The 21,090-nt window shown below is 43.9% G+C and overlaps 1 protein-coding gene across 1 annotated transcript in view; it reads right to left on the reverse strand.

Annotated features, from left to right (window-relative positions):
- Positions 1–355: 355 nt before the first annotated feature.
- The window catches only part of MUSK (muscle associated receptor tyrosine kinase), a 79,194-nt gene continuing 58,459 nt past the window's right edge, over positions 356–21,090 (reverse strand). The window contains exons 10-17 of the mRNA XM_034774149.1: positions 19,673–19,848; positions 18,650–18,673; positions 14,835–14,923; positions 13,623–13,782; positions 12,519–12,699; positions 10,461–10,652; positions 4,096–4,244; positions 356–1,555 (exon numbers count right to left, since the gene is read on the reverse strand). Of these exons, the coding sequence (XP_034630040.1) occupies positions 873–1,555; positions 4,096–4,244; positions 10,461–10,652; positions 12,519–12,699; positions 13,623–13,782; positions 14,835–14,923; positions 18,650–18,673; positions 19,673–19,848 (1,654 nt within the window). The 3' untranslated portion in view covers positions 356–872. The remainder of the gene's footprint in view (positions 1,556–4,095; positions 4,245–10,460; positions 10,653–12,518; positions 12,700–13,622; positions 13,783–14,834; positions 14,924–18,649; positions 18,674–19,672; positions 19,849–21,090) is intronic.

The following is a 21,090-nucleotide window of genomic DNA, read 5'->3' on the forward strand; positions in this document are numbered from 1 at the left end:
TCCTCACCCTGCCTCACACATCCATGGAGCAGCAGGCCCAATCTGGCCCTCACTTTTTATGTTCAGCTTTACTCAGGCAAACTCTCATTGACTTCAGTGGCAGTGGTCAGTGCCCATTATGGGAGTTTACCTTCCTGTGTAGCATCATGCATTGGCCATTGCTCGGTGCAGGATGTGACAGGCTAATGGTCTGATCTTGTGCGGCAAATCTTAGAGTGTGAGAGAGAGAAGAAGGAAATTAAAGAGAAAAAAACAAATGGGATAAAGAATATGATTTTTTTAAAGGGGGTGAAATATGTACAAAAAAATTTAAAGGAAACCAAAAAAAAGGGAGATTTAAAAAAATGAGATTTGAAAGCAGAAAGGGAAGAGGAAAAGAGGGAAAAGCTAAACACGAGAGAAGGGGAAGGCAGGGAAATTAAAGTCAACAGAAAGTTTTGCTTTGAGGGGAGTATTTTGTTTGTTCCTTAGAAATCATAAACGGTAACTATTGAACTAATTTGCAGTAATAAGGACTGGACTCACTGGTTTTCAAGGGAGTCTAGGCCTTGACTCTACTGCAAATTAGTTCACTAGTTCAGAAGCTAAATCCTGTATAAAGACAAAATGAGAACTTGCCCCTTGATTGATGAACAAGATGCTTCTGTTCTCAGCAAAACTGGCCTCCTCTAATGTGGCCACCACACCCAAAGTCCCATCTGGCATGTACAGTCTCTCCCCTTTACCTTTTCGGCTTAGCAGATTAAACATACTGGTCTCGACCCTGCAGCCCTCACTCAGAAAACTCCCCTTGGGGTCAGCTGGGGAGCTGTGACTGAGGAGTGGGCCAGCGGCATGGGATGAGGATGAAATGTCATGCTGCAGTACGCACCTCAGACATGGATAGCAGCCACTGCCCTCTCGTATATACGCTCCAGGATGCGATGGATGCTGGCGAAACTGGGCCTGTCAGAAGGCAGCTTGCTCCAGCAAAGGCGCATCAGGTTGTAGAGCTCCAAAGGGCAGTCGTCGGGGCAAGAGAGGACGTTGCCATCTCTCACGTAGTAAATCACCTCCTCGTGAGCCATCCCATAATAGGGTTGCATGCCATAGGAGAAAATCTCCCACAGGACCACGCCGTAGGCCCACACGTCGGACTCGGTGGTGTAGCGGTTGTAGAATATGGATTCGGGGGGCATCCAGCGTATGGGAATGGCATCGTTTTCATTGGCTTTGTAATAGTCTGCTGAATAGATATTCCTGGAGAGGCCAAAGTCGGCGATTTTTACCACCCTGTTCTCACCCACCAAACAATTCCTGGTGGCCAAATCCCGATGCACAAACTTGCGCTCTGAGAGGTACGCCATGCCCGCAGCCACCTGCTTGGCAATGCCGAGCTGATTGGTGCAGCACAGAGCGAGGGGGTTGGGATTGGAGAGCCTGATCCTGGCGTCAAGGTTATTGTGGCTCAGGCTGCAGAGGTTGTGCGGTGAGCGAGTGCGCAGGTACTCATTGAGATCCCCGTAAGCCATGTATTCAAACAGCAGACACATGGGTTTCCCAACAGCACACACCCCTGAAAGCAAGAAAATACACCAAGTCAGTCATGTCTCTTTTTTGGTATGACAAAACGGAAATAAAATTGAAGAGGAAAATTTTTAAAAAGCACAGATACAAATTAGGCCCTCAAATCCCCCTGGCTTTCATTGACTTTCTCTGTGCCTTTGTTAATCTTCTAACGTTGAACTCCAAGGGGAGGGAAAAAATGTAGTGTGCTTGGCTGATTTACTCTGATACCCCAAAATAAAAAAAATTGGATGCCTTCATTTGATTAAGAACCAAATCTTGGTCAAAGTCATGTTAATAGGAGTTTCGCCATGGATCCCATTGTGCTATAGGCCCTGTACAAAGGCAAAAATAAACAGACAGTCCCTCCCCCCTAAGAGCCTACAATCTAATATAGTGGAAGTTTCCTAAACCAAGCTTCTGTGCTCCTTCTGAAAATTCTAAGTTTTCCTTGACATTTCTTTATAAAAGACTATTTTTGCCCAACTCAGGTACACGCAACCAATTTCTACTGTTTCACCAAATATCTTATGATGTGTATCCTGGAATAAAAGCAAGTTTCCTGTGTTAAGACAAATATCTGTGAAACATTTAATATCTTAATTTTGTGTTTTCCCTTGGGAGTTATATTGGTTCAAACAAATTCATAACCAGCTGAGTGATATACAGACAAGTATACTATCAAAATGTACTGGGTATCTTTTGTATCTTAAAGAAAAAAGCATTGTAATTATGAGAAGAGCTAGGTGTCAGATGTAAGAAATGATCAGCAAATATTCCTTTGAATTTGAAAGGGAATTATTATTTATGGAGGGCAAAGTTTTTGCTATTATTACAATAAACAGCTATTATTCTCAATGGGAACTACTGGATGCTGGGCATTTTTGAAGATCTGTCTCTAGATTCTTTATTCTGTGTTTTTGTTTTTTCAACATTCAATGAATGAACGAATTATTCAATTAATAGATTTCCAAATTATTCACATAGTTTTACTCAATAAATAACAACATTAAACCAATTTTAGAGCTGGCCAAAAAGACAAGAGCATTACCAGTATTCTGCTGCTTGCCAGCCACTGAAAACCCAGTGCACCCAGCCAGTGTTCAAATCGTACACAATTTGCTTTCTTAGGACTGCCATTCAGTACAGTCAATGATATGGCTTATTGTGAAATATGAAATTCTTGCCAATGACAGAGAAAGAACAGACATTTCCCAACGTGATAACATCTGGTTCTGGCGAGAAAAGCAATGTGAAAGGTTTATAGGTCAAATAGTGTTCATGTCCTCACACCCTTGCAATATAAAACCAGTTAATTCCTGTATCTTTGGCCTTTCCAAATTTATCCAATGTGTTAACAATAAACAAAAAGTTGATTCTAATTTAGGGCACTTCCTGTTCCTCTCTTCTGTTGCTCAAGTACATATGTCAGGTCAGCTTTCATGAAATCAGATTGCCTACAGAATTCCTGCACTATGGATAACTTTCCCTGAAAATGTTCCTATTGATATGAACGGAGATTTGATTACTAGATGACAAAGGCCAAATCTACCTTCAGGGAGTTTACAGAAGAACCATCTGATGACATTGGTTAATGACCTCTACCACAGCTGAAAGATGATGTTTGCAGGGATAAAATTCTGGTGGTCAGATTTCTTCATGGAAGAATGACACGGGACCCCCCATTAGCCCACCATGGAGGTGGTTCCCTCTAAGAAACTCAATAAATTTATCAAGCTATTTTCAGACAGTCTGCCAAAAGGGAGGAGGAGAGAGACACTATTCTTGTTGTTTCTATTTTTAAAGACTCAATGAGGTATTCAGGCAACACAATCATGGGAGCCATATGAGTAACAGACAAGCTGTGCACTCAAAATTAGCACCCACTGTTTTGCGCCCACAAAATGAATAGCAATTCTGAGTAAATGCATCTCTAGCCAGTTCATTTGTACATACAGCCAAGGTGTAAGCAATCAGATTTTCACCCACATCTTTCAACTGCAGGCAGAAAAATGTGTGTGTACCGGCCTGTAGTCTCTCTGTGCCCAACAGTGAGTTTCACCCTGAGTGAATTGACTCAGTGGTTTGAGTTCAGTTCTTAGCATCATATCCATATTGCAAAAATCACCATAATTTGGAACTAACTGGTGTCTTTGTTAAGAGTCTTAACAAAGAGATACAGAGACTAACGTAAGTGATGATGCTTGAACCCCACTGCAGGATTTGGTTCTTATTTGATGGCCATATATGAAAACTAGTCTGCCTCAGTGTAACAAAAATGGTATTAGAGCTAAATAGTCAAACGTGTGCCAATAGAGAATGCAAAAAACATGCACTGGCATGTACCAAAAAACAAACAAACACCAACCTAGGGCCTTGCCAAAAGCAAATTTCAGTTGCCCATTGCTTAATTTGCAATTTCCATATAACTGCAAATCCTGTGCAGGCAACCTTAGGTGCATGACGTTTTTGAAAATTTAGACCCAAAATGATGACAAATGGATTCCTGGAAAAATCATACCCCAAGAGCTTAGCATTTTGTTTTTGTACCTAACAGTTTGACGATATTTGGGTGATCAAATTCTGCCATGAGAGCCGCCTCCCTCTGGAAATCAGCCTGCATGTCTGCTGAAGCTTCTTCCTTTAGCATTTTCACTGCCACCATTGTGAATGGCTCAGAAGGAAGCAATCCAGGAGCCCTAGGAGAAAGAGAGAACATTTCTAAATAGGACGAGAGGTATTGCACTTGCGCAAACGCACTCTCACACACACACACACACACACACAATGTTAGCTCCATTTCCCATTAGAAATCCCAGACAAAAAAAGCCAGGATTGGGGAAGGGGTCTCAAAACAGTGACTCACAAGTGGAATTATTTTGCAGCCTTGTTGGGCAATCTCAGGAGAGGGCAAGGACTGAAGGAGCATGAAAATCAAACCCACCTCACCTTTAGAGGTGACTCCTCCTTGGCAGGAGTGTAAGACACATGGTCAGTGTGTGGGAAAGGTGGCGCTATTGCTGCCTTTGTTGTGTCTGTTCTGTGGGTATCTGAGGACTTTAAACCCGCTTTAGTCAGTCCTGCACATTTTGCCAGCTCTACCTTTTTGAATATTTTTGAGAGGACAGTAGCATTTGCTGAGCTTTGCTTGCTTACAAGCCTGCCCAGGAACAGCTGTTGTAACATGCTATAAATGGAAGATTTCTACAGCTTGGGAGGCTGCATGGCTTAGGAGAAAGATTATGAGGCTGGGAGTCAGGAGAGTTGGGCTCCATTTCCAGTTCTGTCACTGACCTGCTTTGGCACTAAGGGAAAATCACTGTCTTGTCACTTAGTGCAGCATCAGTAACAATATTGTTACATAGCCCTTTTCATCTTCAGATCTCAAAGCACTTTACAAAGGAGGCCAGTATCCCCATTTCACAGATAGAGGAAACTGAGGCACGTGGTGGTGCTGTAACTTGCCTGGCAGACTAATAGCAGAACCTGGGATCCCTGAGTCCCAGTCCAGTGCCCAATCCACTAGGCTACAGGGCCTCTCGTTGAGGCCTTTTTCTGAGTCGCAGCCTCTAGCCACCACTGTGATCTAAATATTTTTCTTATCCGTGGGGCACTCTTCCCTTAACACTTTTAATTACAGATGCTGGGTCCTGAACTTGCCAAAGACTTAGGGATGTCAAAGCTATGGGAACGGTGTACGTTTTGTTACTCTAGGTAATTCCTACCCATGGAGATATGGAAGCCATGCCTTCAGCATTATAACACAGTTCCTGGATGTAGCCATCTAATGCCTATAAAAGGTAGCATCCATTTGTGAATTCTGTTACTACACCTGACCTGCTGATCTTCCACTGCTTAAGTGTTAGGTTATTTTACCGTTCAGTAGCCATGAGAGGTTCTAGTTTCCAAAGCAAACTTCCAGTTTCCTTGTCACCTACTGCAGACTGATGGCATTGCAACAGATGCACTTGCCTACTGTAAATGTCACATCATTGTCAAATGTCACAGAATGGCAAAATGCCCATCTAAAAAGAAATCTCCCAAGGCAAGCCAGTATTACAGCTGAAAAGTTTGTCTGTTGAGATCCAGAACCTAGGAGCAATAAAACTGATTCTTCATTTTCTCTACAATTGCCGCCTTTAAAGCAAAATGCCATTTGTGCCTTCTGGTGGGTATCGGAACTTCTAGTGTGCTCTTAGGGACAATACTCTTTTCATGTACCAGTCAGTGGCACATGTTTCGGTGCTTGAGAAAGTGATCTGTAGTTATTGATAGATAATGTGAGTGTAAGAAAGATAAGGGAGCTCACCTCTTCTGATTAGTATCCAGGGTTCATTACACCTGATCAAAAGCCTAGAAGGGTTTATAGGGAACAGAAATAAGAGGCAACACAGGTTTCATATGGTGTTCTTTTGAGTGAAAAATTCACCCTGGTGCAGAGGCTGGCAATAAGCCTAGGTACCTCTTAAATCCTGAAAGTGTAAATTAAGTGGGGCCTAAGCAGTGCATGAGCTTTGCATGAGGGTTAGGGGGAGGGATAGCTCAGTGGTTTGAGCATTGTGAGTTCAATCCTTGAGGGGGGCCATTTGGGGATTTAGTTGGGGATTGGTCCTGCTTTGAGCAGGGGGTTGGACTAGATGACCTCCTGAGATCCCCTCCAACCCTGATATTCTATGAATTTCATGCTGAGCGAGTTCTTAGCAGACAAGTAGCTATATTGCAAAAATCACCATGATTTGGAACTAATTGGTGTCTTTGTTAACAGTTTTAGCAGAGAGGTATAGTGACAGAACCCTTTAATCCACAGAGTGCTCTTTCCAGGGCAGTATTCGGAAATGACTTTGTTTTGATATTAAACAGAGGAGTTCAGTTTCCAGGGCTGAAAATAGATTATTTCCTCCTGGGACCAGGTTGCACCATCTGATGTTTTTGCTAGTACATGTCTCTCCAGTGCTTGGATTAAATGTTATGCTGCCAGTGCACGACAGTCTATGGGGTGGAGGAAGCTGTCTATGCCTTCTGCCCACTATGCATCTGAGCAGAACAGGATAGGATGTGGTGCTTAGCTGAAGAATTTAGCTCCTAGTTGACAACCAGCACAAAGAACTGACCAGTAATGGAAACAGGGTTACCCACACAGACAGACTCAGGAGCTACGTCTGCCCGTATGGTAGCAAGGTCGATTGTGCCTGAGGAGTGCAGTTGTTGACCATGGTCTTAATCCCAGAGTTTTAGATGATCTGTTAGATATGCTGGGCCATGGCCGCTGAGCTCCAACTGAAGGAGGCAGCTGCATGCTGATCTATGTAGAATCATGTGATTTGAGAGCTAGAAGAGGAGCGTCAACGATGCATAAAATAATGCTCAAAACTACTTTTATTAGGAGGTCCTGAGCCGGCCCCAGCTTTGCTTATGTGAGCCTAGCTACTGATCCTGTTCTTAAGACAGATGTGACGGTAACTTGTTACATCCTCAATTCCCACTGCAGGAGACAGGCTGCCATTTGTATTAAGAACGTTCAGAGGGAGCCAGTAAATAACAGCCAGTCACTTCCTGTCCTGACATGCTGCTTCACCCAAGAATAAGTAAATAGTGAATCAGAATTTTAAGGAAGCCAACTGGCAAAGAGGTTATTGGCACGGTGTGTAGAATTATGTTTACAGGGATGAAATATTATACAAGGAGAAATAAGAGGCTTACTAAATTTACTCTGCGGCATCCATTAACATACATAGGCCAGTGAATCTAATTTTCTTTCTGAGAACGGAAAGATTATTTCTCATGTGGTAGCTTGAGTGCTCCATCCTAGCAGTACTGGAAGCTAACAGAACCATCAATTTTTTTTTTTTTATCCAACAAACCTGTGCAGCAATGCCAGCTGCGAACCTTTGCCCAGGAAATGCTCGGCTTCTGAGGCATTCTTGATGAAGCTGCGAGGTGAGCGGATAACACCAACAATATGGGGGAAACCCATTCAGACATCAGGATGGCTGGAGCTTCTCCATCAAGCCAAGGCCAACAGTAGTTCCCAAAGCACAGTACCTTTCTATTTAGTGTTCATACACATCACACTCTTTTTTCTGGTTCTCTTTAAGTATCGCTTAAAAACTTTCTATTAAAAGGAATTGCAAAATGCAGTGAAAATTACATGTGGGAATCTGGCGGGATGAGGATTATTCTGAGGAAATTCACCATGGATAGAATTCACCCAAGTCAATAGGGCCTACGTAAAGATCTATATACCATTTAAGGCTCACTTAACATACAGCTTAAGTAGGGTTTGAATTGCCTTGTATAGTGCCTTTCTGTTTGGGTCAACTTCACCCCTGTGCAGAGGGATAGCCTATACCAGGGATCTGCAACCTGGCAGGCCGGGCGGTTTGTTTACATGCCACGTCCACAGATTCGGCTGCTCGCGGCTCCCACTGGCCACGGTTCGCTGTCCCAGGCCAATGGAGGTGTCAGGAAGCGGCGTAGGCTGAGGGATGTGCTGGCTGCCGCTTCCTGCCACCTCCATTGGCCTGGAGCAGCGAACCACAGCCAGTGGGAGCCACGATCAGCCGAACCTTCCGATGTGGCAGGTAAACAAACCAGCCCGGCCCGCCAAGGGGCTTACCCTGGTGGGCCGCAGGCCAAAGGTTGCCGATCCCTGGCCTATACCCTCAAAATAGAGCTTAAGTGGGGCATAGTCCTTGTGCTGCCTGTCTGCATAGATGTGAATTTTACCCAGTATGAAATAAAATGATGGGCTATATTCACCAGTGTGTTCCAGATGTTTGGTTTAGCTAGGCAGATACACTGCGTGTAGGGCTGCTTTGCCTCATCAGAGTGGCACTTGGCATCCGGCGCACAGTTTTTAATCTGGTCCCATGTGCTTTGTTGTTGCTTCAAACTCAACTCATCTAGTTTAGCCATCAAAGCTAACAGTCAATCATAAGCTAAGCATCTGTGATTTTGCTGCTGTGTGCCCTTTAAACTGTTATTTTTAACACTGTCTGTATAAATAAATGTGCACTTCCTTCACATCCCTTCGGGGGGGACAAAAAATGTCTCGCATCCAGTAGAAGTATTTCCTTGCTCTAACAAATTTAACCTACTACATAATTCATTTCCTAATAAAGTTGTCAATGGTATAACTGACTATGTCAGTGCAAAGTATTATCATACTATTACCTTTAAAATGTCTGCTCTTGCAAGAAGACTCCTTTGACTTACCAATCAATGAGACTAGTCCCACAAGTAAGGTTTGTGGGCGCATGTCCATTCTGAGGAGCATGTACATTGTTTATGTTCATTTTGTTTCTCTCTCTCATACAATTCCACATATAACCTCATTAGCCAGTCATGTTCCATCCTGCAGAGGCGTCCCAAGTAACAAGCACATCACTGAAATTAACCGTGAAAAGAGGAAAGGGACAAATACACACTGCAGCCTCTCCACTTCCTTTCAGCAGTTCTGGGGTGGGATTTTCAAAACTGCTCATCACTGGCCTAATCTTACTCCACTGATGGCAAAGCGGGTGTACCACAAGCTCCGCTGCAGCCATTGGAGGTTTAATTGAGCAAATTTGGAATTCTTTTGAAAATTCTGACTGTAAATTGTTGAAAACATTTAGAGAAACCAATACTGGAAAACACTTCAGAGTAATTCATATCCATGAGAACTAGCACTGGGATACTATTTCTATCCTTTTATCTTCCCTGCATCACTCGTAACGTACGTGAGCCTCTACCTCACTGCTCATGATTTATGGTCTTTCACCTGCAAAGTAGTGACTGCCCTCTGCTCCCACGGCAGTCAATAGGAACAGGATTGGTTCTTAATTCCTTGAATTCAGAATAGTGCCAGGAGTACGGCCCTGCAACTATGCCTGCTCGGTGTTCCTGACACCCTGACGAGCCAGCTAGAATGCCTGATGGACAGCCCTGGCTGAGGAAGCCAGCAGGCCAGTTCTTAAGCCCAGCAGTAGCTTGCTGGCTGCTCAATGCTCAATGCTGGCTCCTTCTGCTTGTGTCTCACCAAGCCCTGCTCTTGCTCTACTCTTCCACGGCTCCAGTCCAGATCCTACGCACCCAGCCTCGTTTTCATCCTGTCCCAGCCTTAGTCCTGCCTCAGAACCAGCCCTGCTCCTGCTTTCCCTGATTCCTGGTAACCCATTTCTGAGCCTTAGCTCCGATTCCTGACTCCAGTTCTGTCTTGATCCTTGGCCCTGGCATTCAGACTCTGATTCTGACCCTCAGCTCTGATTTCTGACTCTCTTGGGCATGTGGACTCTGATCACTAGGCCTGACTCCTGCTCTGATCACTAGGACTGCCTATGACCCGGTCTCCTGGCAAATAGGAAAAACTGTTGTCAATTTCAGGAATAAGGACCCGCTAAGCAAGTAAGGGTATTTTTGCAGGATCAGGGCCTAACTGCAGGATCAGATAGCAGTAGGGGAGTAACTACTAGCAAATGATTTTTTTTTTTTTTTTTTTTTTTTTTAATGCTGGCTACCATGTACCAACATACATGAAATCCTGGGAAAAATTGAAAAATTCACAATGGACTAGTCACAGTAAAAACAAGCAAAATTCTTATTTTCCTGAATGCATCATAAATTTAGCTGCCACATTCAGCTGGATTAACAGGAATAAGTGAGACGCTCTGTCTAATATATAGAAGACTACTATGAACGTTTGTGACAACGTTTTACCAAATAATCAACAGTGGGAAACAGGAGTAAATTAGCCTAGTTTTTATAATTAGTTTTGTCACGCTTTCACACACACATTTCATTCTGGTTAGAAAAATTAATTTCTCCATGTCAGTTAGAATAAATGAACAAACATTTTCCTGCTACCAGAACTCTAGCCAGATGTTAATGTCTTCCGGGTATCAGTATTAAGGAGTACTTGCTAGCAGGACACTTACCTTGCTTGAAAGACCCTTCCAAACGCTCCTTCTCCAATATCTCTCACGTATTCAATATTGTTTCTTGGATATTCCAGGGTGAGTAATTTAGGATTCAGGAGAAGGGGTATGCGCTGATACATGGGGTTAGGATGAAGTCTGTCCAGTAGGAGCTCTGATGGAAGAGTGGTTAGCGCTGGTGCTTGTGACTCCCTGAAATGATGGATAAGAAAATGATCAGTGGGTTAGAGCATAGTAGGGTACTATGTCAGGAGTGAACATTTTGTGGCTTGACTCTGCAAGGCTGGAAAAGGGAGGTGCAGAAAGACTGTCCACAGGGCCTCTTCACACCATACAGAGTGGCTTGCCAGCCTTGCACAGACAGCCCACCTGCCCTGCTGCTGGAATAGTGATTATCTATAAAAATGGCTGCCAGGCCATAGCATGCCATGAATAATGTTCTGCCTCTTTACTCCCACCATGCCAACATCCTCATTTTCAGCCCCGTATGCCCTTGTGGAACTACGTGTGGGAAGTGTCTCCAATGGGTGAGTGTGGTGCCCCTTAACACGGGGATATGGGTCTGCCAAGTGTACAATGTGCCTGCCTGGGCATTTTGCTACCTGCCCCCTTCTTACCAGTTGTGCACTACTGTGTGTCTCATGACACTGTATTGTTGTTTCTGGGACATTTCCAGTTTGCCTGTTGTTGTTTCCAGGGATCTAGGCTAAGTAGGTTGGTTTGCCAGGTCAGGGGCCAATCCAGCAGGTCATTGGGTACAGGAGTAGTCCTTCCATGAGCAGTTGCAACGGAACTACCCATGTGAACCAGGATTACTCATGTGATTAAGAATTTTCAGGCTTCAGTAATCTGGGGCAACAATATAGAGGAAAGGAGATTAACACATGAGAACCTACAGCAAAAAATAATGATACCCTGCAAACATTATTCTCACCCCTCAACAGAGCACTCTGCAAAGTTACACTTTTCAAAAAACCATCGTCCTTTCAGTTTTTGACAATTGAAGGAATCTAGTGGCTGGAAAAATTCTTTTCTGGCCTGTTCCACAAACAGTGCAGGCTGTTAACCACAAACAGTAGGGTTGGGGCTAAGGAATTTGCTTTAAGGGCATGAGGGTTTTGAGGACGGAGAAAACCCACAAATATTATTTTCAACCACATTCATGTCCAGATAACTTTTTATATATTGACTAAAGTCTCGCCATTAAGAGTTTATAGCATAATGCTTGGGAACAGAAGAAATTTCATTAAGAGTCTCCTTTTGTTTTGTTTTTGTTTTATTGGAAGTGGATGGGGCTGGAGTTGCTCCTTTTTAATTCCCTTTGACCATTCGATTCTTAACAATGTCTAAATATCTACTGAATACTTCACATCTAATCTCCCCAAGGAGGAAAGTTTCCTACATCTAGATTGTCTAGTAATGGCCTAGGATAGTAGGTCCTTACATTCTAAGCTAAACTTGAACTCATTCTCGAATCTGTTAATTACCTGAGAAAACAGAACAATTGTTTGCTAGTCAGAATGTTAATCGCACACACATGTTTCCAGATGTCTTTGTCAAGTGATCCCTCAGGTTACATGAGGTCCTATGTAGTTATGAACTTTGCTACTGTTCATGTGATTTTCTTAGTCATACGGGATATAAGTCACCAGTTCCTTGAATTAGTGTGATGAGAATTCAAAATGAAACACTGCTATCCTCAACTGGAAATTGAGGCACTAGACAAGCACCAACATTTTGTCCTGATTTCTAGGTCTCATGGAAGAACATGAGAATTTTTGGCCTGCATTATTTGTTGTTGTTAATGTATTAATAGTGCCCAGAGGGTCCAGTAGGATTGGAGCCCCATGGTGCTAAATAATGAACAGACATATAAAGACACATCCCTGTTCCGAAGAGTTTCTAATCTAATATTTCCCTTTGCCCTATTGGCCTTAAGAGTTGAAACAGACATTTGAATTTAGTGAGTACTGGAATGTCCATTGTAAGCCCCATGTCAAAGCTGTATTTGCTGGAACAAATCCTACATGGCTTTATTTATAGATCTCTAGGGCTTACCTCTTTTTGTTTTTCCATTGTTTTCGCCTTCGGCAGCAAACAAGAGCAATGATAATGAGAATCACTATCAATGCAAAGCTGGAGATGATGGAAATGATGACAGTCATGGAGTAGGTAGGGGAGAAAGAAGAAGGGAGATTGGGAGTCTCTACACTTGGTTTTTTTGTTCCTGGTATGGACACTGCAATGAAAACAAAAACAATGATTCCATCCCTCTTAAATTCTACAGAACTTTTTGTTAAACGATACTTCTGACGTCACCCAGTTGTCATGGTAATTATTGTGATGTCTACAAATTCAGTAGTATGACTTCACATACAGGAGAAGGCCGTTTGGAAGGAAGAAACCCCCTTTTTATGCCAATAACTTTGGTAAGAATCAAAGTAATAAGTGGTGAAAAAAATCTGATAGGTGCAAATGTATTTAAACTTCGTTTTAGTTTAAGTATATCTTTCAAAAAGCATCATGAATATAAATATAAGCATTGGTTTAGCTCTTTCAGGGCTATGCTAGCAATCTGTTGGTTTGTACGTGTAATGGCTAAGACTAAAAGTAAAGCTAAGTCAGGCTGTTCCCTTCATTCCTTTTCAAGTGCAGCTATAGTGACATAGCTTTGGTTCGCTAGAGCCTTACAATGTGTCTGATCTCTGCTTAGTGAAAGCGGAAGTAGTGAAAAGGGCCTTTGCTGAGGTACATTTTGATCAATACACTTATTTCTGTGATGGTCATTTAAAATCCGGACAGCTATGAATAAGAGAAATGTGTGCCTGGGTGCCAAACTGGGAGGCAGGAACTCCTAAATTCTAATCCTGCCTCTGACCTGGATTTCCCATGGCCTTGGGCAAGAAGTCACTTTGCTTCTTTTCTGTCTTCATCTCCCCTTCTCTACCAATCAGGATGTTATGAGAACGTGCTAGTTTGTAAAGCACTCTGAACATTAAGGCCAAATCCTGTTCCCACTGAAGTCCAAAGAAACCGGCATGATTGTCAGAACTACCATCGTAACTATTGGGGATATGACGGTCCTGAACAGTTTTGTGGATCAATGTTTAATGTTCTAAAACTAACAACTACTGTGAGAAGTTGTCAGCTGCTGTCCCTTACCCTCTCCACAAAGAGGCACACTGCAGTATTCCCAGTTTACAGAATGGTCCTTTGTGTAACACCAGGGACGTTCGTTTTCCCCTCCTGGATTACGGCAAGAGTTCTCTGCGTTTGACAGCTCTGGGAAAACCTGAGGGGTCCTTCTGTGCAAATGGGGTACCTGGTGGAAAGGAATAAGTTAGCTTTAGTGTTTTTAGAGTGCACTTCTTCCTGATGTTTTTAGAAACGGCTGAGGGCTGCAAGTCTGCAACAGCTTGCCAAGAAAAATAGATTCATAGATTCTAGGACTGGAAGGGACCTCGAGAGATCATAGAGTCCAGTCCCCTGCCCCCATGGCAGGACCAAATTCTGTCTAGACCATCCCTGATAGACATTTATCTAACCCACTCTTAAATATCTCCAGAGATGGAGATTCCACAACCTCCCTAGGCAATTTATTCCAGTGTTTAACCACCCTGACAGTTAGGGTGTGACATCTGCATCTTGCGAGGGGGCGGTCATGAGGGTGAAATGCTAACACACCTGACCTTTTAACCACACTTTCCCTGGCTTTCTGTCTCTGAGGCCCCGATCCTCCAAGATATTTAGGCCCTTAGCTCCCATTGATTTCCATGAGAATTAAGCGTCTAAACAGGGCCTGAGTAATTTGCTGGCCATCTTGGTATTGTTTTCAATAGGTGGGATTTTATTGCACTTACTAGTACATATTACAGGAAAATACAATTACTTAAATAGATGAGCTCCTGTATCGTGCGTCTATTGTGCATCTGGGGGATTCCTCCACTAAGTCTGAGGTGCCAGGCAGGGAATGATTGCCCCAGTGAAGGCAACGTGCAGCTAGCTTGTGGCTTCTGTGCCACCATCCTCCCTTTCTTGATGCTGGTCGAGGGACCCAGGAAGATCTGCCCAGTTGATCTGCAACTGCCATAATACCCCTTTATCATTGGCATTTGGCACTATTTTAGCCAGTTTTCAGGTTGCTCTAATGCAGGTGAGATGCCTAGCACACGGCTGGCTCCTCAGACGCCATCTTTGCCCCCACTCCCCTGTGGACTTGTACACCCAAGGCAGTATACTTAGGCTGGGATTTTCAGAAGATTTTCTAGAGCAGCAGCCCAACTTCCACTGAGTTTCTGTTAGACTCCTTTGGATATCCCTGCATTAGACTATAAATCCAACCCCGACTGTAGCTCTGAATAAAGTGATGCTCACCTGTTCACTCCACTTCTGGCAAGGAATGCCCGAGGTGGTGACATTGACAGAACCCTGGTAGAACCTGCCATTGCCTTTGTAGCAAGTTGCTGTGGGAAAAGGCCATTTAAACAAGTGACGTGAGACAATGGACTGCGGCACAGTGAATCAAAAATGGAAAAACAATTTCATAAAATAGGAGTAAATGACCACACCAGCAGATTAGAAGCAAAAAAACCACCCTTGAGAACATTAAGGTGTCCAGACAGCTAGTCTGCCATCAAGAGACTATCTAGACTTCTGTTCTCACCATTGGAGAATTTGAACTCAGCTCCACAAAGGTAAATCTGGTGTAACTCCAAAGGAGCTAGTGGAGTTATTCCAGGTTTACACCATTGTGACGTGAGTTCAGATTCCAGTCTAGCCATTCTGTCCATCATCTATCCAATTCACTCCTCCTGTTACAGAAAATGCAGCACAGAACCCCTCTAAACAGCCTAAGAGCATCTTTCTAGTTGTTTCATATGCTAATCTAGTAAGCAAAGCTGCACGGAATATAAAATTAGTTATTCCTTGTTTCCTGTTATTTTGAGACTAAAAAGAGGGACAGCTTTTAGAACTGTACAATTAAATACCATCCTATACATCAAAAGGTTTGCCGATCTGATTAGAATGAGTTGGTTCTAAGGAATGAAGGGGAAAATTTTCAAAAATACATAAGGGATTAAGGTGCACAAGCCCCCCTAATAGTCACTGGGACTATTCTAAATTCCAGGGCCAGATCATGCCAATCGGAGACCAAAACACAGGACCCCTGTGGATCAGCCTCAGACCCCCTTAGACAGGCAGTAACCTAGGGCAGTCTCCTCCCCTCGGGACTAGCAACAGAGGTCCCCACAAGCTCCTGGAGATGCAGGGGGGCAGCAGAGTGTCCACTGGCTTCAGAGGGGAGAATCGGGCTCTGTGACCGTGTCCCTCTTCTCCAACCTACATGTGGTGCTTGTCTTATGAGAGTGTAAGCTCTTCAAGGTATAGTGTGTGTGCACAGTGCCTAGACACTGTAGGTGGTACCTGCACACAATGATACTAAGAATAAAGAATGAATACAGTTCAGATAGATATGCAAAGCTTATTCACTCTGGAGAAAAACTGAGCAGGAAATCTTGTGAGAATAGGGTTAAATGCAACGTTTCCTAATCTAGCTGCTTCTGGGACGGCTGGAAGTGCCACAAGGATTACCTCTCACACTATTTCAGCACCATTTCTTCCATTGCTGGCCAGACACCAGAAGTGCCAAGAAGGGACAACATTAGGAAACAGGGTGACAAGTTACATTAACAGTTTTGAACTTCGGGAAAGATTTGTTTGGAGTTCGGGGCAAAAGGTTTGGCCTCTTATTTTGTCTGAACAGATTTTACCCATTCCTCGTCGGTAGGGTACAGACCTAGGTTGCAGGGGTAAATATTTAGGGTGGACATTTACAGTACAAGTTCAAAAGAACCAATGGAAGTAGTGCTACTAGAGTAAATCAAACACATCGTCGATGATCACGTATCCCTTAATCTCTTGCATTCCACGCCTCAATTACTATAATAATTTCTTTTCTATAGTCCCTGAACACTTCATACAGGGCTCCCTGCATTACACACTTGGCAGAGGAAAGAAAACGCACGCCAGAGCCTACAACGACAATGTCCTGACAGCACAGAATTAATATTTTAGGAGTTTCCCTTTCAAAGGCAAGGTGAATAATATCTGAAACTTGTTTAATGACTGATCTGGCACCCAGATGCCATTAAAGCATTAGCCTGTTTCTTGACAAAAATAAAAGCCGTGCACAGTGACCCATGCTCTCTGATTTGGTACTCACACCACATATCTGAAATAAACATCCATATAATGGCTGAGACACTTTCTAGTGACCTTTTGGAGTTGGAAACAATTATAAAAAAAGTAGCTCCTGTTTCTGTCTAAGGGTGGTGAGAAACTGGGAAACAAAGATGCCATTCACATGGCAGGCCTCCCATAGAAAGGAGCAAGGAGTAACAGAGATTCTGTATTTGGGATTTAGTTAATAGTTGCTCTGTTGATTATGTGTGAGTTGGAATACAATCCAGCTCACTCTCCCATAGCTGTATGGATTGGCAATGATATTGTAACAAAAAAGCACTAAAATCTTACTTTTGTCCCGAAAGCCAGCAGATATGACTGAATGGACATGGGGGAGGGAGGGGGGGAGGGATATCAGCTAAATAAGGTGTCCTTTGGTAAAATGCCATTGATACTAGACAGACAGGTAGCATTTTTACAGTCTCTCTTCTGACCTGCCACAGCATTTAAAACCTCTGACCCAAAAATGATCAGGAGAGGGTTAATGCGCTCTCTCTCTCTCTCCCCCTCCCTTCCTCTCTGAGCAGGGCAAGGACTACAGCTCTATGCCTTAAATGCAAGGATCAGGGCCGGCTCCAGGCACCAGCTGAGCAAGCTGGTGCTTGGGGCGGCAGATTGTTGGAGGCGGCATTCTGCCCAATCCTAGGGCGGCACGGCCGCTTTTTTTTGTTGTTGTTCCGCTCCGGCCACTCTGTAGGAGGCCGGAGCACCCTGCAGGGCAGTCCTCTTCCTTCCCTCCCCGCAGACCGGAGCGGAGCCCTCGTGGCAGGTGGCAGGAGGCGGCGCAGCGGGAGGGGCCGCGTGGCAGCGCCCCCGCTGTAGCCCTGGCCGCCCCCTTCTCTCTCCCCCCCCCCCTTCCCCCCCCCCCCCCCCAGCCGGTCCCCCTGCCCCCGCGCTCCGGCCGCACCGCAGGTTTTTTGTTTTTTTGTTTTTTTTGCTTGGGGTGGCCAAAAAGCCAGAGCTGGCCCTGGCAAGGATTTGTGTCAAAGCAGCACAAGTGGAGCAGCTGTAATGAATTAAGCTATTTCTCACAGCACACTATGATAGGGAAGTGCTCTGGGGATTTGGATGGCTGCTTCTGGAAGCCAAACCTTGAGGGAAGCTGTGGGGAGAGAGAGAATATTATCTGGAAAAGCCTATTTTTGCCTCCCAAATTTTTCTTCTGTTTGCATTAGGTGCCCAGCACTATAGTATCTGAGCACCTCCCAAGGGTGGAAGCAAAAGTACAAGAGATTAGGCCTCTGGGTTTTGTTTTGTTTTCTTTTATTCTCTCTCTCCCCACCCTTCTACAGCTCCTCTCTTCTCCCTTCCTCTCCTTTGCCCTTCCACATTCATTCTTCCTCCTGGCTCTGTTTAGTTTGTCTGTGGGAATGCTAGACAGTCAAAGCAGTGAGGTTAACTCGCAGTCTTTATGAAGAGGTTTTGGCATCACACTGAGGAGTCGCATACACACATGCAAAGGCCTGACCATCACAATTTATCAAATCAAAAGCTCCACAGAAGGGATGAACAGTCAAAGAGTCGTCATGCTGCAAAAATCTTGCCTCCTCATAAAGAAAAAAGTATATATTGCAAATATTTTAAACGTGAAACATCTTTGGATTTACCAACCCCCTCTCCCCCAAGTGTTCAAAGACCATGAGTCAAGGCCCTCCAAAATCATGAGATTGGCTCCCACAAGATTTAAAAATGAATTATTTGTTGGTTCTTTTTATTTGCCTCCTGACGTTGAAAAGTTTGGGGATCACATTTTCTCCCCAAGCCTGAGAGCTATTTTTTTTTAAATGAAAACTGAGATTTTCAGGTAATAACCTGATTCCAGTAGGTAGTTGGGGCTGAAAGAACCCCCTCTGCTCCCAAATACCATGAGAGTTGGCAACATGGCATCTTAAACAACTAGACCAAGTCAAGGACTCTAGTTCTAAACTCCAAGGGAATCTACTTACTGGTTGTATTTTCTGTCTCAAAATCTGGAGGAAAAAAAGACAAACAACAAGTAAGCAACAGATGTTCTAACTGAAATGTTTGTTCAATGGTGCAGCTACTATCAGTGCTCTCACATGTTGTGGGAAAACATTCTTTCCCAGAAGCGCTCTGGGGAGTTTCTCTGTGAATACACCAGTTCTTCAAAGTGGCAACACTATCATTAACAAAACTGGGTTTAGCAACTGGTTTTGAGACCAGTGGTTCTAAAATAAGGTGGTTGTTTTTTGAGTGGGTTGTACATTGGAATCAGACCAAATAAACAAACTGTTGTTCCTTTCGTTCTTCAGTGCACCGGATTTGGCATTTCAAACACAGGTTAAAGTAGAACTAAAGATGTTACAAGGCTACAATTTACTTCAAGAGCCTCTTCCAACTACATAGACTGATACCTAGGAAGCTGATTTCCTACCAGTTCTTATTTTATTTGTACATTTTATATTTTACAATTGTCTTCTTCCTTGTCAGAGGGCATTTGACATGCCACAGTCTAATAAATATTTAAAGGTACCATGGGCCAAATCCAGTGTACCCTATGTGTCTCCAGTGATGAGTGGGATTCTTTTAGCCGGCCCCTCTCCCTTGGAGTCACACTGCCAAGGACTCCCCAGCCTTCTCCTGCCCCTGGTATCCCTCTTTAAAGGGGCTCCCCTGCAGAGAGGATTTTCTTAGGAAAGCTATTACAGCCCCTGGGTGTATTTGGGTTTACTGCTGGGTGCAAGGGGGATGCACTCTCCCTCATTCATCCAATCCACAGATCCCCAAAACTTTGGCGAATCCACCATGGAGCCCAAGGAAAGGGGGCAGGATTGACATGTCTGATAATTCCCCTTTCCCTGGTGAAGAAGAGAGCTACATTCTTGGGGCATAATCTGGCCCACACTTTGGTCCTGATCACTCACTGGTCTCAGGCCTTCCCCTCTTCCCCAAACTCTTGCTAAGCCTGGACTCCATTTAGCACAGCAGCAAGCAGAATTCTCAGTTACCGAAATATGGAATCCTGATGCAGGCCTTGGGGTCCTGGTGCAGGCTGGGAAGTCTGTTGCATTCAGGTAGAGCGAGCAGCATTAATCCTGGTTTGTAAATCCCTTTCTGGGAGTTCTCCTCCATTGAGAGCCATTCCTTAAAGCAGTAGAGATCCTTTACCGCAAGGCAATGCTCTCTACATTATTTTACAAAGAACAGTGAAATACACAGTCAATGGCTTGCTGACAAACACTGCATTAACAATGGTGTGCAAAAGTTATGCAGACAGATGCTTAGCTGGAAATCGGCGTGGCTCCACTGATTTCCATGGGGCCACGCTGATTTATACGAGCTGTGAATCCAGCTCATAAACTGTAACAGAAACATTGCATGAAATACAATAATTTGCTCTAGAGAAATCCTTGAAGCTGCACTCTGTTCAAAGCATGTCATTCTGTATCATGGGTTCACACCTGTGGGTCACCTTAACCACCTCCTGTCCTGCCTCAAAACTCACCTCCCTCCCGTAATGCAGACAGAAAGCTGCAATCTGACACCAGGTGTTCAGCTGCCATTACTACCCCCTGATTGGCTGAGAACTGTGCACATCCTTTTTTTTTTTTTTTTTTTTTTTTTAATCTTATCTCCCCGCTCTGGTCTCCTTGATTGTCTCCTCCACCTGCTATGTCTTGTCTTTTTCACTGTAATCTCTTTGGGACAGAGACCTTTTTATAGCACCTAGTCCAATGAAATGCCAACATGGATGAGATCTCTAGGTGCTAAGTCAATAGAAATATTAAATAATAGAGAAAAGAGGACTGTCTGATGTTTTTCATCCCAGGTGACTCTCTGAAAGTGATTGATAAATTATTGAAATTCATTGACATTTTAAATAATGCTTATGGTTTTTCAGTTGTTTCGGGAATAGCATGCCATCAGTTTGGGTTTTCTTATAAAGCAGACAGTTTTTCCTGTCATACCCTGAATATCGGGAAAGATTTGGGGGGTGGTAATTGGTTAATTATCAGCCATTCATTTTTTTGGAAACCTGGGCTGGAATACTAGCTTTGCGGTTACAAGTGGAGATGATTTTGGCAGACTCAGCCAAGTCTGTGGCACAGGCTTGCCTACTATTCAAAACCAGCACCGGCTTTGGCATCATTAGGAGTTGAGCAGTTGGCACATGATGATAGTAACTGAATCAGTCACCCCTAGAAATGTGTAACCTAAAGCACCACATTGCAATTTGATGCAGTTTTATCCATTTTGTTGCCACCAGTTTCCCTACTACCCAGTGAGGATTAATGTTAATAATAGCTGGGGACATTGCGAATCTTTATAAAACGTTCTGCCCCTGTGGAGTTGCAACTGTTCAGTGATAGCACAGCTGAGGTGGAGTATATTTTACCAAGGGATGGGGCAGCTGCTCTTCTGCGGC

This window comes from Trachemys scripta, chromosome 6 (genome assembly GCF_013100865.1).
Source record: "Trachemys scripta elegans isolate TJP31775 chromosome 6, CAS_Tse_1.0, whole genome shotgun sequence".
Taxonomy (NCBI): Eukaryota; Metazoa; Chordata; order Testudines; family Emydidae; genus Trachemys; species Trachemys scripta.